Source organism: Mandrillus leucophaeus, unplaced genomic scaffold (assembly GCF_000951045.1).
Source record: "Mandrillus leucophaeus isolate KB7577 unplaced genomic scaffold, Mleu.le_1.0 Scaffold185, whole genome shotgun sequence".
NCBI lineage: Eukaryota > Metazoa > Chordata > Mammalia > Primates > Cercopithecidae > Mandrillus > Mandrillus leucophaeus.
The window spans coordinates 1,506,125-1,525,989 of NW_012101865.1; the positions used below are offsets into that span (position 1 = coordinate 1,506,125).

The window sequence follows — 19,865 nt, forward strand, 5'->3', positions numbered from 1 at the left end:
AAAAAAAAAAAAAAAGAAAGTAGGAATGCCAGTTCAAGTGTCATTGCAGTCACTGGAGAAAAGCCCACTAGAGTGGAAGATTGACATCTTGGGTTAAATTCTGTTAGGTCAACTTGGGATTCCAGGTAGCTTTGGGGACTTTGGTTTCACCAGTAAAATGGCAACAGTAACTCACCTCACATAGTTTCAAGAGATTGATCCAGATATTTGAAGGAGTTGAGTAAATATTGTTGAATAAATTTAAACCGTTTTGAAAAACAAAGTTCCTTACAAATGTCAGGTATTAGTATGAAATTCCTCCCCCCGCCACGGTATCTAATAATGGGGTTTGTATTTACTTGCTGCCAAGAGAAACTGCATGCTTGAATATTCTACAGTCATCCAGATAAAGACCAAAAGAGGCGTCAAGTAGCAATAATAAGGATTTATCTAATTTTAAACAAAACTTCTTCTTTTTTCTCTTCAGGATCGAGATGACCACAGCCACCCCTCTGGGGGATACCACCTTCTTCTCCTTGAACATGACCACCAGGGGAGAAGACTTCCTGTATAAGAGTAAGGTCAACTTGGCTTGGAGGCGTGGGGAGGGATGGCAGGTCATGGTCATAGTGCAGAGGTTAAGAGTGTGGGCTCCGGAGGTGGAGTGCCTGGGTCTCGGGCCCAGTTCTGCCACCAGCCAACTGCAGCATTAATGGCAGACAAAGCAATGGACACATGCCTCAGTGGTGTTTCTTTGCAGGGCAATGCTGTGGAAGGGTGGGGGACAGAATCGCTATTTCTGTCTGAAATAGCAAGTGGGAGTCTTCCTGGAGGGACAACTGGGGACTGGACTGTGTCTCTTTTTTTTTTTTTTTTTTTTTTTTGAGACAGAGCACATGACTTTACTGCTCTGTGCCTCCTTTTCCTCATCTATACAATGGGGATATTAAAGAAGCTGCCACATAAGGCAGTTGTGATGACTAAAGGAGATAATCCAGGTCGACAGTTTAGCACAGCCTCTGGTACATGCTAAGTACCTAATGATGATGATTATTGTTATTACTACTGGCTGGGTGTGGTGGCTCACACCTGTAATCCCAGCACTTTGGGAGGCTGAGGCAGGTGGATCACTTGAGGCCAGGAGTTCAAGACCAACCTAGGCAACATAGCAGGACCCTGTCTTTACAAAAATTGTTTTAAAAATTAGCTTGCATGGGGCATGTACCCATGGTCCCAGCTACTCAGGTGGCTGAAAAGGGAAGATCACTTGAGCCTGAGAGTTCAAGGCTGTAGTGAGCTATGATTGTGCCATTGTACTTTAGCCTGGATGACAAAGCAAGACCCCACCTCTAATAATAAATAAATGGTGGTATAATATTTTATTCTATAGGTTGCCATACCTTATTTAACCATTCTCATATTTAGAATATAAATATTGTCATAATAAACATCTTCATTCATAAACATTTTCTGTATTTAGGATTATTCCCGGAAGATAAATTCTCCAGAATCAAATAGATTGCTTTAAAGTATAAACATGCTTATGATTCTTGATATTTTCTTTTTTTTTTTTTTTGAGACGGAGTTTTGCTCTTGTCACCCAGGCTGGAGTGCAATGGTGCAATCTTGGCTCACTGCAACGTCTGCCTCCGGGGTTCAAGCGATTCTGCTGCCTAAGTCTCCTGAGTAGCTGGAATTATAAACTCTTGACACCAGGTCTGGCTAATTTTTGTATTTTTAGTAGAGACGGGGTTTCTCCATATTAGCCAGGCTGGTCTCGAACTCCTGACCTCAGGTGATCCGCCTGCCTTGGCCTCCCAGAGTGCTGGAATTACAGGTGTCAGCCACCAACCACAGCAAGCGGTTCTTGATATTTTCAGTATCAATTCTGACAAGGATGTTGATCTTGAAACTAAAATTGGAGGCCAGGTGTGGTGGCTCACACCTATAATTGCAGCACTTTGTGAGGCCGAGACAGGTGGATCACTTGAGGTCAGGAGTTCAAGACCAGCCTGGCCAACATGGTGAAACCCAATGTCTACTAAAAATGCTAAGATTAACCAGGTGTAATGACAGGTGCCTGTAATCCCAGCTACTCAGGAGACTGAGGCAGGAGAATCGATTGAACCCGGGAGGCAGAGGATGCAGTGAGCTGAGATTGCGCCACTGAACTCCAGCCTGGGCAACAAGAGTGAAACTCCCTCTCAAAAAAAAAAAAAAAAAAACAAGAAAGAAACTAAAATTGACGTGTGACATTGGAACTGGGAACTAATATTGAAATTAGAGTCTAAGACATTAAGCTACATGAACATCATCACAGCCTTGTTTTTAATAGTGAAAAACTGAAAACAACATAAGTATTCTCAATAGAGAATTGGTGAACAGATTGTGGTACACCAAAAAAAATGGAGTACTATGCAGCCATGGAAAGTCATGAAGAAAAATATATAATTAAACAGAAAGATGATTATGATTTGTTATAAAACAGTATGTGAACCATGGTTCCTTTTTTTGTTTGTTTTTGAGATGGAGTCTTGCTCTGTTGCTCAGGCTGGAGTTCAGTGGCACGATCTTGGCTCACTGAAACCTCTGCCTCCGGGGTTCAAGCAATTCTCCTGCCTCAGCCTCCTGAGTAGCTGGGATTACAGGTGCACACAACCACACCCGGCTAATTTTTGTACTTTTAGGAGAGACAGGGTTTCACCATGTTGGTCAGGCTAGTCTCAAACTCCTGACCTTGTGATCTGCCCTCCTTGACCTCCCAAAGAGCTGGGATTACAGGTGTGAGCCACTGCGCCTGGCCATGGTTCCATTTTTACCAAGTACATATTTTTCCATATTTAGGAATATTTCCTTTAAGACAGATATTCAATCGTATAAGTATTAAATTATTTTAAAACTATAGTGGATATTTTAAAAAAAATTTATAGAGATGGAGTCTTGCCATCTTGCCCAGGCTGGTCTGGAATTCCTGAGATCAAGTGATCCTCACCCCTCAGCCTCACAAAGTACTGGGATTACAGATGTGAACCACTGCACCTAGCCAGATATTTATTTATGTATTTGTTTTTATTTTTTGAGATAGAGTCTTGCTCTGTCACCCAGGCTGGAGTGCGGTGGCACAGTCTTGGCTCACTGCAGCCTCAAACTCCCAGGCTCAAGAGATCCTCCCTCCTCAGCCTCCCAAGTAGCTGGTACTACAGGTGCATGCCACCACACCTGGCTAATATTTTATTTCTAGAAACAGGATCTTGCTATGTTGCCCAGGCTAGTCTTGAACTCCTGGGCTCAAGTGATCCTCCCACCCCATCCTCTCAAAGTACTGGAATTGCAGGGATGAGCCACTGTGCCTGACTGATAGATATTTACTATGCATCAACATGATCACATTGGTGAATGTTCGTGTACAGACAATCAGCAGTTGTTGGGCCAATGAGTTCTTCAATGACCCCCCCTCTTTTTTGCACATATTTATATTTTCAAAATTATTTTCTACAAAAATCACATGCTACTTTTGCATTATCAAAAAGAGGGGAGGGCTGGGCGCGGTGGCTCATGCCTGTAATCCCAGCACTTTGGGAGGCCAAGGCAGGTGGATCATGAGGTCAGGAAATCGAGACCATCCTGGCTAACACAGTGAAACTCCGTCTCTACTAAAAATACAAAAAATTTAGCCAGGTGTGGTGACAGGCGCCTGTAGTCCCAGCTACTTGGGGGGCTGAGGCAGGAGAATGGCGTGAACCCAGGAGGCATGCAGTGAGCCGAGATTGCGCCACAGCAGGACACAGAGTGAGACTCCTTCTCAAAAAAAAAAAAAAAAAAAAAAAAAGAGGGGAGGGTATGTTGCTTGTTTGTTTCCCAGAAGTTTGAGGTTTTTATTTCTAGAAACAGGATCTTGCTATGTTTCCCAGGCTAGTCTTGAGCTGGAGCTGATAAGAACCAGGACTTTGCCTAAGGCAGAGTTTTGGCAGACGATGTACTGAGGATGGGGTCCTTCAAGCGCAGCTCGGGGCAGGGGTGCACAGCCACTCCAGATGTGACTGTCCTGGGCTCAACTGGGAGTGTCCCAGGACGTTGCCCTCTCTCCTGCTTCCCTTGACCCAGTGAGGATGTGAGGTGCCACAGCAGGGCGTCCTCCCAGTCTGCGTTCAGTTTGCACGTTCACGGTCTCTGCTTCTCTCCTTTCTGTAGGTTCTGGAGCCATTGTTGCTGCCGTTGTGGTCGTTGTCATCATCATCTTCACCGTGGTTCTGATCCTGCTGAAGATGTACAACAGGTATGGATGCCCTGGGCTTTGGAACTGCCTGGCCCCTTCGGCTACTTCAGAATACATGGGAGATGATACGTGGGTACCCATCGTGTACCTGGCAGTATCCCTGAGCCTTTAGTAAATGGTCTAACCCTTGGGGTCCTTTTTGAGTCTGTTCTGTTGAAGGAATTTCAAAGCGACTATTTTTGTACTTGGAGAAATATTTTTTAAATGTAATAATGATAATGACAATGATAATGGTCTTGAGCACTGTGGTAAACATTTGTTTGTAATTTACAGATAATAGAGGAATGTTCAGACCTCTTCTCTCAGAGATCCCTCTGCTAGGTTGTATGAGCTGGCCACATAAGTATTTGAGATGACAAATACTGGAAGCATGTACCCTGACTCTGCTTTCTGGAGATATATAAGGGGAAATAAAAGAATATAATTTGATCACACGAAAAATAAATTTTATATCTTATCACCTTATATGTAATTACCTTCAGTCGCAACCTTGATGGAAGGTAATTATTTTCAGGGAAGAAATAAAAATTTAAAAACTATAAATAAAACATATTATAGAAGACCTAGAAGCCATTTCTTTACAAAGATATCATGGCCAGGTGTGGTAGTGTGATATGTAATCCCAGCTACTCAGAAGACTGAGGCAGGAGGATGGCTTGAGTCCAGGAGTTTGAGTCCAGCCTGGGCAACACAGCAAGACCCTGTCTATAAAAATATATTTGCATATATACATACATATATATGTATTAGAAGTGCACGGATTAATAAGGAAAGCTGTTTACAATATATTATCAAAGTTTGCAAAACAATATATACATGGTAATCATGATCATATACATAGGTTACCCATACACATATCCAAGGGAGAGCAACACAGCAAGGTCTTAACAACTGGTGCGTCTACATGATGACATTGTTAGTTTTTGCTGGGAGGGGGATGTTCCTAAGTTTTGAGGAATAGTAAACACGCATTGTTTTTATAAGAATATGAATATTATTTATAAAGGTAGCTGCTAGATGTGGTGGCTCTGCCTGTAACCCCAGCTAGTCAGGAGGCTGAGGCAGGAGGATCACTTGAGCCCCAGAGTTTGAGACCAGCTTGGGCAACATAGCAAGACCCTGTCTCTGGAAAAAAAAAAAAAAGTTTTTAAAATAAAGGTAGCTAGGCCGGGCGTGGTGGCTCACACCTGTAATCCCAGCACTTTGGGAGGCTGAGGTGGGAGGATCACGAGGTCAGGAGTTTGAGACCAGCCTGGTCAACACAGTGAAACCCTATCTCTACTAAAAATACAACAAATTAACTGGGCATGGTGGCGGGTGCCTGTAATCCCAGCTACTTGGGAGGCTGAGGCAGGAGAATCGCTTGAACCCAGAAGATGGAGGTTGCAGTGAGCTGAGATCACACCACTGAACTCTGGTCCAGATGACAGTATGAGACTCCGTCTCAAAAAAATAAATAAATAAATAAATAAATTAATTAATTAATTAAAGGTAGCTAATGTATATTGATCTCATACCACATGCCAGGCATGGTTCTAAGCTCCTTACATGTGTTAATGCATTTAATCCTCATCTAACAACCTCACAAGGTGGATACTACTATTATCCTCAATTTTATAGGTATAGAAACACATACAGAAAGATTAAATCGTATGCCCAAGGTTGTTCAGCCCTGATTAGCACAATTGGGATTCAAACCTAAGTTCATGTGGTTTCGAAGAAAGGACTCCCACAATTACATGTAATAATAATAACATTAAAAGGTTATTTTAAAAAAATATTTAGGGTATTACAATTTGGGTCTATCCCAAACCAGGAAGTGGCATCAAACCCCAATGTCTACCCTTTATTTTTCTCCATTGTTACTGGAGCTCTGAACCTCTATTTTAGGTCGTATCTGAATGGAGAATCCACTCAACCCACCCTGTTTGCACTGAGGCCTGGGCTGGGAATTGAGAAACCTGGGTTCAGTAGTCTTTGGTTTGCCAAAATCAAGCAAGTTATTTAACCTCCTCCTGCCTATATGTTGTCATGTTTAAAATGAAGAGTCTCAAAGCTTGATAATTGCATTATAGATACATTGGAAAATGTCTTTGTTCTTAGGAGTATTTAGGAGTGAAGTGGCATGATTCCTGCAACTCACAAATGGTTCATGGTTTTAAAAAACTGTGTGTGACAATAGAGAAAGATAAACTAGTAGAGAGAGAGAAAAAAAAGCAGATGTGACAAATTGTTAGTAATTAGTGAATTGTTCAGTGAAGGGCTGTCTTAGACCATGCTGTGCTGCTATCACAGAATATCTGAGACTGGGTAAATTATACAGAAAAGAGATTTATTTCTTGCGGTTCTGGAGGCAGGGAAGTTTAAGATATCGAGGGGCCAGTATCTGGCAAGGGCCTTCTTGCTCTGTTATCCCATGATAGAAGGGCAAAGAGAGAGCAAGAGATCAAATTCACAGCCTATGAAGTCCTTTTATAATTGGCACTAATGGAGTCATGAGGTGGAGTCCTTATGACCTAAACACCTCCCGTTAGGCCCCACCTTTCAATACTGTTGAATTAGGGATTAAGTTTCCAATGCAGGCTTTTTGGGGGCCACATTCAAATTGTAACAAGGGTATTAGAGTATTAACTGTACTATTTTTGCAACTTCCCTGAAGATTTGACATTTTAAACAAATAATTATAAGGCTGGGCACAGTGGCTCATGCCTATAATCCCAGCACCCCAGGAGGCCAAGGCAGGTGGATTGCTTGAAACCAGGAGTTCGAGACCAGCCTGGGCAACATAGGGAAACCCTATCTTTACTAAAAATACAAAAAGTTAGCCAGGCATGGGGGTGTGCACCTATAGTTCCAGCTATTTGGGAGGCGGAGGTGGGAGAATCACCTGAGCCTGGGATGTTGAGGCTGTAGTGAGCTGAGATTGCACCACTGTACTTCAGTCTGGGCAACCAGGGTGAGACTCTGTCTCAAAAAAAAAAAAAAAAGTGTGTATATATATATATATATATGTCAGCAAGATGAAATATCATGAAGACATGAGAATTCATAATTGTTGGCCAGGCATAGTGGCACACACCTGCTATCCCAGCACTTTGGGAGGTCAAGCAGGAAGGATCACTTGCCCGCTGTTCAAGACCAGCCTGGCCAACATGGTGAAACCCCATCTACACTAAAAATACAAAAATTTGGCTGGGTGCAGTGGCTCATGCCTGTAATCACAGCACTTTGGGAGGCCGAAGCAGGTGGATCACCTGAGGTCAGGAGTTCAAGACCAGCCTGACCAACATGTTGAAACCCCATCTCTAATAAAAAATACAAAAATTAGCTGGGCATGGTGACAGGTGCCTGTGATCTCAGCTACTTAGAAGGCTGAGGCAGGAGAATCACTTGGACCCAGGAGGCGGAGGTTGCAGTGAGGCGAGATCGCTCCACTGTACTCCAGTCTGGGTGACAGAGCGAGACTCTGTCTCAAAAAAAGAAAAAAAAAGAATTCATAATTGCTATTCATTATTGAATTTTATAGCATATTAAATGAAGCCAAGATATATGTTTTAAGTACATTCTCTTTTCAACTATGTAAAAAGTTCTTAAATATTTCTAGCAATAAACTTAGCAAGCATAATGAGGCTGGAAAATGTAACACATGCTACAACTTGGAACATAAAAAAATGTAATATCTTTATTTTTATCTTTTATATAGCCACCTCTGACATTTTACTCATTCCTTAATAGAAACAAATACAATTAAATATCTGATCTAAGTGAAAAAATTGAAGGGCAGACCAGCTGATGCCTAAGGTCCCTTCCAGTTGTAAAATTCTGCGGCGGCAAGTAAGCAATGTGATTTAATGTCCATGTTAATCTACATTAATCTGTTGGCCAGAACTGTAGTCACAGAGCCCATTCCCCACGGCATACCACGGGAAAGACTCAACCATGTGCACACTATCTCCCTACAGGAAAATGAGGACGAGGCGGGAACTGGAGCCCAAGGGCCCCAAGCCAACCACCCCTTCTGCCGTGGGTCCAAACAACAACGGCAGCCAACACCCTCCAACTGTGACCTTCAGCCCTGTTGACGTCCATGTGGAGACTCGGTGACCTCTACCCTGGCGCTATCTCCGCCACTGTCCAAAGAGCCTCTCCAGAGTCAAGACCCAGAGGCACACTCTCTGGCAGCTTCAAGATGAGTTCCTTCTGGTCGGGTCGCCAGAGACATCTTTGACGCAATCTCTGATGCTTCCAGCAATCCTCAACCTTGTCTGCCCTGCCCTCCCCCAGCTATGTCCACATCCTTGCTGCCACCCCACCAAAAAGCTGCAGAACATTCTTTTGTCATCTGATGAGGTAGAGCTATGTTGGGAATCCACCAATGTGGGCTTGGCTTTCCCCAACACTGTAGTTAGACAGACAGACAGATAGCCCAGGAGCCAGATGTCAGGGAGCACTGCTGAGAGTATCACAATAGGATCTGTCATGGGGTTCATATCAGATGAAGCGCCATATCCACAGCTTCACAGAGCAAAACATTCAATCCCATAACCAGGCACAGGGGAACTAACTTGGACTAACTAACCAGAAAACCTTGTTAATGTATAACTTGTTCCAGTACTACATCTCCACCTGCTGGCTCATGACGATTGCTCAGCACATATTCCCCTCTTGAAGAAAGGTTGCAAGAAGAACTAAATGATTCTCAAAAGATTTCTGCTTCATTAGTAAAGAGTGAATGAAGGAATAGGGTGACTCTGGGGAATAGTGGCCTCTAGGGTAAGAGCTTGTTGCATTGTCTGTGGGCCTGGAACAATCCTCGTGGTTGATCAGGGTCCTTCTCCCACTCTGGGCTGTATCAACCCTGACTGTCTCAGTCCTTGGCTCCCCTTTATCTGGATTCTGAGCAACCCTGACTGTCCTGTTAATGCCTTGCCTCCAAGGACCAGTATTTGGAGATTAATTAGATTACGACTCTATCTATGTTACCTTTGTCCTTCCTGGTCACCTTGCAGATTCAAGACATGTTCAAAGCAACACATTCACAACCCATTTCTATTCTATAGAGACCTCATCTCTGACTCCTTAACCTGGAGAACAATCTACCAAGAAGAGAAAGTATTTGGAATTAAGAAATCCTACCATCCAAGCTCTACTTCCTGGTTGTGTGACCTTGGAAAAGTGACTCAACCTCTTTATATTCAGTTTCCTAACCATGAAGTGGAAATGATAACATCTGCCTCACTATAACAAGTGAAGGACTTAGGAAAACATCTGGAGCATGGTGCCTGGCACCCAGGAGATGCTTAATAAGTGGGAACCAGGATTCTTTTTCTTTTTCTTTTTTTTTTTTTTTTTTTGACAGAGCCTCACTCTGTCACCTGGGATGGAGTGCAGTGGCACGCTCACAGCTCACTGCAGCCTTGACCTCCTGGGTTCAAGGGATTCTCCCTCCTCAGCCTCCAGAGTAGCTGGGACTACAGGTATGTGTCACCTCACCAGGCTAATTTTTTTATTTTTTATTTTTGTAGAGATGGGGTCTCGCTGTGTTGCCCAGGCTGGTCTTGAACTCCTGGCCTCAAATGATCCTTCTGCCTTGGCCTCCCAAAGTGCTGGGATTACAGGCATGGACTACAGTGCCCAGCCTAGGAGCCAACATTATTATTATTATTATTATAGGTTTTTTTCTCAATTGCAAGATAGACATTTCTTCACATTTTAATGATTCTGAAATCAGAACATATCTTGCCATTGATGGGTTCATTAATATAATTGTAGTTCTTTACTTCCTCTCAAAAAGTTGTTTTTAATAAACTATGTATCTTATAATCGATGGCATCTTGGAAACAAGGTAATAAATCTCTCTTCTGTTATAGAGAGTGACACACTTTGACATTTAACCTCAAATTTTAGGAGTCTCTCCCTCTTGGGGTCAGAAATCCCTTTTGAGGCTGGGTGTCATGGCTCATGTCTGTAATCCCAGCACTTTGGGAGGCTGAGGCGGGCGGATCACTTGAGGTCAGGAGTTTGAGACCAGGCTGCCCAACATAGCGAAACCCTGTCTCTACTAATAATACAAAAGTTAGCTGGGCATGGTGGTGGGCACCTGTAATCCCACTACTAGGGAGGCTGTGGCATGAGAATCACTTGAACCTAGAAGGCAGAGGTTGCAGTGAGCCAAGATCGTGCCACTCTGGGCAACAGAGTGAAACTGTGTCTCAAAAAAAGAGAAATCCCTTATGAGGGGAAATCAAGAGTCAGGGAGGTAAGAGGTCTGACCCAGGGTCACACAGCACATGACATCCCACTGGAAAAATACTCTGTGGAATAGCTCTGGAGAAATACTGGCAAATTCCTTCTCCCTGGTCATTATTTCTTCCTACTGTGTTTAAACATCCACCAAGTGCCAGGCACTTTGCAAGGTGATTTCACATAAAGTATCTCATAGGATTAAATTTTCCCAATAACCTGGGGAGGAATTATTTTTTCCAAAACAGATGAAATGTTCTGATTCAAAGAGAGAGAGAAAAAAAAAGTACTTTCCCAAAGTCACACAGCTAGTAAGTCACAAAGACAAGACTCAAAACCAGGTCTCTTGACTCCAAAGTCCGTCTGTTGTGCTGTATCACACTCCTGCCGGCCCGTCTCAAAGCACCACGGATTCTCTTATGGGCTGAACAGGAGGAGCACGAGTTTGTCCATGTGTTTGAGTAGAAATCAGGGTTCTGGCTTCCAGGCTGAAGGTGAGGGGAAAGCCACTTCTAACTCCTTTGGGCGTCCATGGTCACGGCCAAAGGAGCCCCTTCTCAACACATCCAAGTGCTAAGGCTTCCTGCTTCATTCACCCTACTACTCAGGTCCAAGGAGCAAGGGGTAGAATGGCATCTAACCAGAGCAAAGCCATTTATTTGAGGGCTCAAGCCATAAACAAATATGCTCCCCTCAACATATTCTGCTTGAAAAAGTTGTTTCGGGGCAGCTGTGGTGGTGCACGCCTGTAATCCCAGCCCTTTGGGAGTCAGAGGCAGTCAGTCGCTTGAGCCCAGGAGTCCAAGACTAGCCTGGGCAACATGGTGAAACCTCGTCTCTACAAAAAATACAAAAATTAGCCAAGTGTGGTGGTGTACGCCTGTATTCCCAGCTACTTGGGAGGCTGAGGTAGGAGGATGGCTTGAGCCTGGGAGGCAGAGGTTGCAGTGAGCTGAGATCGCATCACTGCACTCCATCTGGGGTGACAGAGGCAGCCCCTGTCTCAAAGCATATTTCAACCCTGAAACTAGACTCTTCTGCCCACAGTGCAGTCTTCTAGGGGTTACCCTCTAGTATATGTTCTCTTGCTAAACGAAGGCTTGGAGGTGGAGGAAAGAGTGGGAGATGGAGTGGTGAGGGCGAGGCAAATAAAAGGATTTGAGTGTCTCGTTTTTGACTAATGAAGATAACTCAGTAAACATCCTGTAAGAAGGGTTCCTATGTGCAAGTTGAGGTGCTACTAAGTACGTTAAGACACAACTGCTGCTCTGAAGGAGTTAGCAGCTGGTCTCATGTGGGGACCTCACCACGTGGTTATGTATTTTGTTTCTGATGAGGTGCCTTTCTTAGCAGATGCTGCCTTGTTTGGCCGCCAAAGCAATCAAAGCTAATAAATGCTTAAAGAAAAATATCTGACAATAAAAAGGTTTAAATCAAACATGTGTTGAGTTGATTTCGGTTAAGGTTAGAGTTAACAAATACTGTTTCTAAAATTTCCTTTCCCTGACAAAATAGAGTCCTAAGACGGTCGGGCATGGTGGCTTATGCCTATAACCCCAGCACTTTGGGAGGCCAAGGTGGACGGATCACTTGAGGTTAAGAGTTCAACACCAGCCTGGCCAACATGGAGAAACCCCGTCTCTACCAAAAATACAAAAAGTAGCCAGGTGTGGTGGTGGGCACCCATAATCCCAGCTACTTGGGAGACTGAGGCAGGAGAATCGCTTGAACCCAGGAGGCGGAGCTTGCAGTGAGCCGAGATTGTCCCACTGCAGTCCAGCCTGGGCGACAGAGCGAGATTCCATCTCAAAAAAAAAAAAAAAAAAAAGTCCTAAGGGGAAGTCTTTTCAAACATTGTGTCATTTGCGTCATCACTTTTAAAGACTGAAGATGGGCTGGCTGTCAACAGACCTTTCTGTGAGTTGAAAAACTTGTTAACTTGCTCAGATATGACAAAAGAAATCCCATTTCACAGCCTATAGTTAGAACACAAGAGGCACTGACACGCCAAGGATGGGGACTGTTGGAGACCTTAGAATGAACCCTAAAACACCAGTAATGATGTTCACCATAAATGAAGCTCCTACTGTGTGCCAGGCAGAGAATAGACCCTTTATAACCACCAGCAACTTTAATCCTTATAACTCCTATCCATAGGAGCCATCATATCCTATTTTATGGCTCAGGAAACAGGTTCAGGAAGGTAACTTGTCCTTGAGTGATGCAATGAACATTTGTCATTCTTTTGGTGACTGTTGTCATGTTTGGGAAAAGGCCAGACTACCTCCTGCTATGAAAGCTGAAGAGCCCAGATACTTCTTTTCCCAGAATCCCTTGCAGCAAGGGTGAGGGACATGACCCGGACTCCTGCTAATCAGACTGATAGACACTCCTGCCATGGACTTTGCATCTAAAAGTTGGTAACATAAAGGGGCAGGAACTGTGCAGAATCTGCCCTGGTGGCATGTATATGGCACCCTCCGTTTCAAGAGGCAGCTATATCAGGGATTCTAGTAGCAGTACATTACTGAGTGTCCATAGGGTTGGCTATGTGAGTGATGCTCACAGCAATAGAAATGGTGCCTGCACCAGACGAGCTCTTTAGTGTGATTTAGACACACCTGCAGCATACCTCTGAGCCTAGCTCGGGTCTTCTGGAGATTCCAGCAACTACCTGAGCCTCTTATATCAGCAGAATCACTTCATGCTGTGTGTAGCTAAGAACTGAACAGCTGTAGGGAATTTGCTTATGGTCACCCACCTGGGAAGTGACTTGCACTAGAACCCAGGACTCCAAAGCTCTTGTTTTTTTCCCTACAGATGCTTCTAGATGAGGCTGAGTCATCCAAGGATTCTACAAAGTGCTGTGGAATCTTGGAGAAAGGAGAGTTGTCTCCAACTGCAGGTATCCCAGAGACTTTGTGACTTGATGAATGTTAATGAAGGGGTATTGGCTGGGTGCGGTGGCTCACACCTGTAATCCCAGCACTTTGGGAGGCCGAGGTGGGCAGATCACTTGAGGTCAGAAGTTTGAGACCAGCCTGGCCAACATGGTGAAACTCCATCTCTACTAAATATACAAAAATTAGCCAGGTGTGGTGACGTATGCGTGTAGTCCCTGCTACTTGCGAGACTGAGGCAGAATGGCTTGAACCCGGGAGGCAGAGGTTGCAGTGAGCTGAGATCATGCCATTGCACTCTAGCCTGGGCAACAGAGTGACTCTCCATCTCAAAAAAAAAAAAAAAAAAAAAAAAAAAAAAAAAAAGGTGGGGGAGGGGGAGTATTTAAAAAGAATCTGGGAGAATTGTTAGGATGCTTCTAAGTAAAGTATTTTTTTTTAAAATTTAAGTGCAGTACACACACACAGACACACAAACACAGCTTGAAAAAATCTGCAGCTCAAAATATTTTCACAAACTGACAACATCCACATAACCAGCATGAAGATAAATAAAATATCAGCACCCCCGATATCTTCCTTTTCCTCCTACTCTGTTCACCTCTGACAGAGGTAAACACTCTCTTGACTTTCACCATGCTGGAACGACCCTGTCTGCAGGCTGAATGATACAATGTCAACTCTTCTGTTTCTGGTTTCTTTCTTACAACATTGTATTCATAATATTTGTTCCTGTTGTCAATGTAGTTGAAGATAATTCATTCTCCTTGCAGTAGTATTTCATTTTGTGAATATAACTATGTTTTATGTATCCATTCTGTTGTCTGATGTATATAAAATTTGTTTCTAGTGTGGGTCTGTAATGATAGTGCCACTGTGAACATTTTGGTCACTGTCCAGTGGTTCTACTATGAATATTTTGATGATTGTATATATGTTTCTGTTGGGAATATTTCCACTAGAGTAATTGCTAGGCCATAAGATATGTGTATATTCAACCTCAGTCAACAGAGCCAAACAGTTCTCCAAAGAATTGTACCAATTTCCATTCTTACTAGCAACGTATGAGAATTCCAGTTGCTCCCTATCTTTCACTAACACTATATCTCCAGCATCTTTAATTTTAGTCATCCTGATATGTGTGCCATGGTCTCTCATTGTGGCTTCAATTTGTATTCCCTGATGATTCATGGAATTGATCACTTTTTCATATGTTGTTGGCCAATTGAATTTCATCTTTTAAGAAGTTACTTTTCAGTCTATTTTTTGGTTTTACTTTTTTTTAATACAAAGTCTTGTTGTGTTGCTCAGGATGGCCTTGAACTCCTGACCTCAAGCAATCCTCCTGCCTCAGCCTCTCGAGTAGCTGGGATTACAGACATGAACCACTGTGATCAGCTAAGTTCATATATTTATATTTGGTTATCTTCCATTTTTGTCATTATTTGTAGGTATTTTTCCTTTTTTTTTTTTTCTTGAGACAGAGTCTCACTCTGTCGCCCAGGTTGGAGTGCAGTGGCATGACCTCGGCTCACTGTAACCTCTGCCTCCCGATTTCAAGCGATTCTCCTGCCTCAGCCTCCCAAGTAGCTGGGACCATAGGCCTGCGCCACCACACCCAGCTAATTTTTTGTATTTTTAGTAGAGACAGGGTTTCACCATGTTAGCCAGGATGGTCTCGATCTCCTGACCTCATGATCCACCCGCCTCAGCCTCCCACAGTGCTGGGATTACAGGCTTGAGCCACCGCGCCCAGCCGGTCTTGATTTCTTGACCTTGCGATTTGCCTGCCTCAGCCTCCTAAAGTGCTGGGATTATAGGGGTGAGCAACCACACTGGCCACATTCTGGATATATTAATAAGTCCTTTGTTGTCCTATGGCTTGCCTTTTTAAGTTCCTTTTTTTTGAGACAGTCTCCCTTTGTAGCCCAGGCTGGAGTGCAGTGGTGTGATCTCGGTTCACTGCGGCCTCCACTTCCTGGGTTCAAGCAATTCTCCTGCCTCAGCCTCCCAAGTAGCTGGGATAACAGGCATGTACCACCACACCCAGCTAATTTTTGTATTTTTAGTAGAGACGGGTTTTCACCATGTTGGCCAGGATGGTCTCAAACTCCTGACCTCAAGTGATCCACCTGCCTTGGCCTCCCAAAGTGCTTGGATTACAGGCATGAGCCATCTCTGGCTTGCCTTAAAAAAAAAAAAAAAAAGCAGCTCTATTGAGATAGAGTTTATTTATAAAGTTCACCTTTGTAAAGGGCCCAATTCAGTGGTTTTAATATATTCACAGACTTGTGCAGCCATCACCACTATCAAATTTATCATCCCCAAAAGAAACTCCAGTGCCCGTTAGCAGTCACTTCCCACTGCCCTCTCTCCCCAGCCCCTGGCAACCACTACTCTACTTTTTGTCTCTATGGATTTGCCTATTCTGGACATTTCATGTAAATGGAATCACACTATGTGGTCTTTTGTGACTGGCTTCTCCTGGTTAACATAACTTTTCAGCGTTCATCTATGTTGTAGCATGCATCAGTATTTCATTCCTGAATAATATTCCATTATATAGATATACCACATTTTGTTTGTCCATTCATCAGGTGAAGAACAACTGGGTTGTTCCCACTGTTGGGCTATTATAAATAACGGTGCTGTAAGGCTGGGTGCGGTGGTTCATGCCTGTAATCCCAGCACTTTGGGAGGCCGAGGCAGGCGGATCACAAGGTCAGGAGTTCGAGACCAGCCTGACCAATATGGTGAAACCCTGTCTCTCCTAAAAATACAAAAATTAGCTGGACATGGTGGCCCATGCCTGTAATCCCAGCTACTCAGGAGGCTGAGGCAGGAAAATTGCTTGAACCCACAAGGCTGAGGTTGCAATGAGCTGAGATTGTGCCACTGCACTCTAACCTGGGTGACAAAGCGAGACTCCATCTCAAAAATAAACAAATAAATAATAATAATAACGGTGCTGTGAACATTATGTACAAGTTTTTGTGTAGACATAGACTCTAATTCTCTTGGGCATATACCTTAGGAGAGGAATTGCTGCATGATATGATAACTCTATGTTTAACCTTTTGAGGAAATGCCAAACTGTTTTCTGAAGTGGCTCCAGCGTTTAATATCCTCACCAGTAATGTGTGAAGGTTCTGATTTCTCCACTTCCTCATTAACACTTGTTATTGTCCATCTTTTTTATTGTAGCCATCCTAATGAGCAAGAAATGGTACCTCATTGTGGTCTTGATTTGCATTTCCCTAGTGAATGATATTGAGCATCTTTTTCATGTACAGATTGGTGATTTTTATATCATTTTTGAACAATTGTCTATCCCTATTTCTTTGTTCATTTTTAAATTGGGTTATTTGATTTTTGTTGTTTTTGAGTTGTAAGAATTCTTTATATATTCTGGATACAAGCCCCTTATAAGGTATATAATTTGCAAACATTTTCTCCTACTCTGTGGGTTATCTTTTCACTTTCTTGGTGATATCCTTTGCAGCACGAATGTTTTTAAATTTTTTTTTTTTTTTTTTTTTCTTGAGACAGAGTCTTGCTCTGTCTCCCAGGTTGGAGTACAGTGGCACGATCTTGGCTCACTGCAACCTCCACCTCCCAGGTTTAAGCAATTCTCTTGCCTCAGCTTCCCGAGTAGCTGGGATTATAGGTGCGCACCACTGCTCTCAGCTAATTTTTGTATCTTTAGTAGAGACAAGGTTTCACCACGTTGGTCAGGCTGGTCTCAAACTCCTGACCTCAGGTGATCTGCCCGCTTCAGCCTCCCAAAGTGTTGGGATTACAAGCGTGAGCCACCATGTCCAGCCCAAATATTTTTAATTTTGACAAAGCCCAATTCATCTATTTTTGTCTTTTGTCACTTGTGCTTTTGATTTCACATCTCAGAAATAATTGCCTGATCCAAGGTCATGAAGATTTACTCCTATGTTTTCTTGTAAGAGTTTTCTAGTTCTAGCTCTTAAAATTTGGTCTATGATCCAGTTTGAGTAAATTGTTTTCTTTTTTTCTGATCAAACTGAGGACCAAGTTATTGAGTTAATTTTTACATATGGTATGAGATAGGGGACCAGCTTTATCCTTTTGCATGTAGATATTCACTTGTCCTAGCACCATTTGTTGAAAAGACCCTTTTTTTCCCATCGAATTATCTTGGTGCTCTAGTCAAAAAACAGTTAACCATAAACATGAGGGTTTATATCCGGACTCTGAATTCTGTTCCATTATCTATATTTCTATTCTTCTGCCATTATCACACTGTGTTGATTTATAGTAAGGAAGTGTGAGTCCTCAAACTTTTTCCTGTTCTCCCTCTTTGCTTTCCTTGTTCAAGATTATTTTGGGCCGTGCGTGGTGGCTCACGCCTGAAATCCTAGCACTTTGGGAGAGCCAAGGTGGAGGGATCACTTGAGGTCAGGAGTTTGAGACCAGCCTGGCTAACATAGTGAAACCCCATCTCTACTAAAAATTAGCCAGGCATGGTGGTGCATGCCTGTAATCCCAGCTACTTCAGAGGCTGAGGCAGGAGAATCACTTGAACCTGGGAGGCGGAGGTTGCAGTGAGCCGAGATCACACCATTGCACTCCAGCCTGTGGGACAAGAGCAAAACTCTGTCTCAAAAAAAAAAAAAGATTGTTTTGGCTATTCTGGGTTTCTTGTATCTCCACATGAATTTTAGTATCAGCTTGTCAATTTTGCAAAAATGGCAACTGGGATTTTGATAGAAATTAAGTTGAATCTGTAGATCAAATTGGGTAGTATTGCCATCTTAATAACTTAAGTCTTTTGTTCCACGAACATGGATGTATTTTTATTTATTTTGGTCTTCTTTAATTTTTGCAAAGAAATTTTGGTTTTCAGTGTACAAATCTTTCACCTTTTTTGCTGAATATTTCCCTAAGTATTTTATGCTTTTTGATACTATCGAAAATGTTTTAATTTCCTTTTTGAATTTTTCACTGCTAGTGCATAGAAATGCAACTAATTTTGCCTGTTGATTTTGTATACTGCAATATTGAGGAATTTTTAAAATTCACCCTAACAGGTTTTTGTGTGTGTGTGTGTGTGGGATCTTTAGGGTTTTTACATATGAGATCATGTCATCTGCAAATAGAGATCATTTTACTTCTTCCTTTACAATCTGGATACCTTTTATTTCTTTTTCTACCGAATTGCTCTGGCTTGAACTTCCGGTACTAGGTTGAATAGAGGTGGTGAGAGCAGGCATTTTTGTCTTCTTCCTGATCTTAGAGGAAAGCAACCAGTCTTTCATCATTAAATATGATGATGCCCATGAATTTTTCTATAGATGGCCTTTATTAGGTTAAGGAAATTCACTTCTGTTTCTAGTTTGAGTGTTTTTATCAGGAAATGGAGTTGAATTTTGCCAAATGCTTTTTCTATATTTATCAAGATAATTGCCGGGCGCGGTGGCTCACGCCTGTAATCCCAGCACTTTGGGAGGCCGAGACGGGCGGATCACGAGGTCAGGAGATCGAGACCATCCTGGCTAACATGGTGAAACCCCGTCTCTACTAAAAATACAAAAAATTAGCTGGGCGTGATGGCAGGTGCCTGTAGTTCCAGCTACACGGGAGGCTGAGGCAGGAGAATGGCGTGAACCCGGGAGGCAGAGCTTGCAGTGAGCTGAGATTGTGCCACTGCACTCCAGCCTGGGTGACAGAGCAAGACTCCGTCTCAAAAAAATAATAATCATCATCATCATCATATTATTATTTTCATCTGTTATTCTATTCATATGGAATATTACATCGATTGATTTTCATATGTTAAGCCAAACTCATTTCCATGATAAATCCTACTTAGTCCTGGTGTAAAATCTTTTTTGTATGTTGCTGGATTCTGTTTCCAGTGTTTTGTTGAGGATTTTTGCATTTACATTTATAAGACATACAGGTCTGTAGTTTTCTTTTCTTATGATGTCTTTGTTTGGTTTTGGTATCAGAGTAATACTGGCCTCATAGAATGAGTTGGGAAGCATTTTCTCCTTTTCTATTTTTTGGAAGCATTGGTATTAATTCTTTAAACATCTGGTAGAATTTACCAGTGAAGCCATCTGGGTCTGAGCTTTTCTTCATGAGAAGTGTGTTGTTTTTTGATTACTATTACTAATATATTCTTTTGAGTTGTTATAGGTATATTCAGGTTTTCTATTTCTTCTTAAGTCAGTTTTGGTAACTTGTGTCTTTTCAGGAATTTGTTCATTTTATCTAGGTTAGTTAGTTTCTTGGCATACAATTTTTTATACTATTCCCTTATAATCCTTTTTTTGTTGTTGTTGAAAGATCAGTAGTGATGCTGTCTCTTTCATTCCTGATTTTAATAATTCAAATCTTTTCTCCTTTTGTCTTTGTTCAATTGAGCTAAAGCTTTGTCAATTTTCTTGATCGTTACAAAAATCAAAGTTTTGGTTTTGTTGATTTTTTTCTCT

At 42.5% G+C, this 19,865-nt stretch overlaps 1 protein-coding gene across 1 annotated transcript; it reads left to right on the forward strand.

Moving 5' to 3' along the window:
• Positions 1-469: 469 nt before the first annotated feature.
• Positions 470-11,936, forward strand: NCMAP (noncompact myelin associated protein). Its single transcript, XM_011977875.1, has 3 exons — positions 470-555; positions 4,171-4,255; positions 8,218-11,936. The coding sequence occupies exons 1-3, from the start codon at positions 474-476 to the stop codon at positions 8,357-8,359; spliced, it is 309 nt and encodes a 102-aa protein (XP_011833265.1). The 5' UTR covers positions 470-473; the 3' UTR covers positions 8,360-11,936.
• The last annotated feature ends 7,929 nt before the right edge of the window (positions 11,937-19,865 follow it).

Bases quoted from the DNA above. Each gene is read 5' to 3' on its own strand.
- NCMAP (XM_011977875.1), top strand. From the start codon at position 474: ATGACCACAGCCACCCCTCTGGGGGATACCACCTTCTTCTCCTTGAAC. The intron at 556-4,170 runs GTAAGGTCAACT...TCCTTTCTGTAG, and splicing joins AGAAGACTTCCTGTATAAGA to GTTCTGGAGCCATTGTTGCT. The intron at 4,256-8,217 runs GTATGGATGCCC...ATCTCCCTACAG, and splicing joins CTGCTGAAGATGTACAACAG to GAAAATGAGGACGAGGCGGG.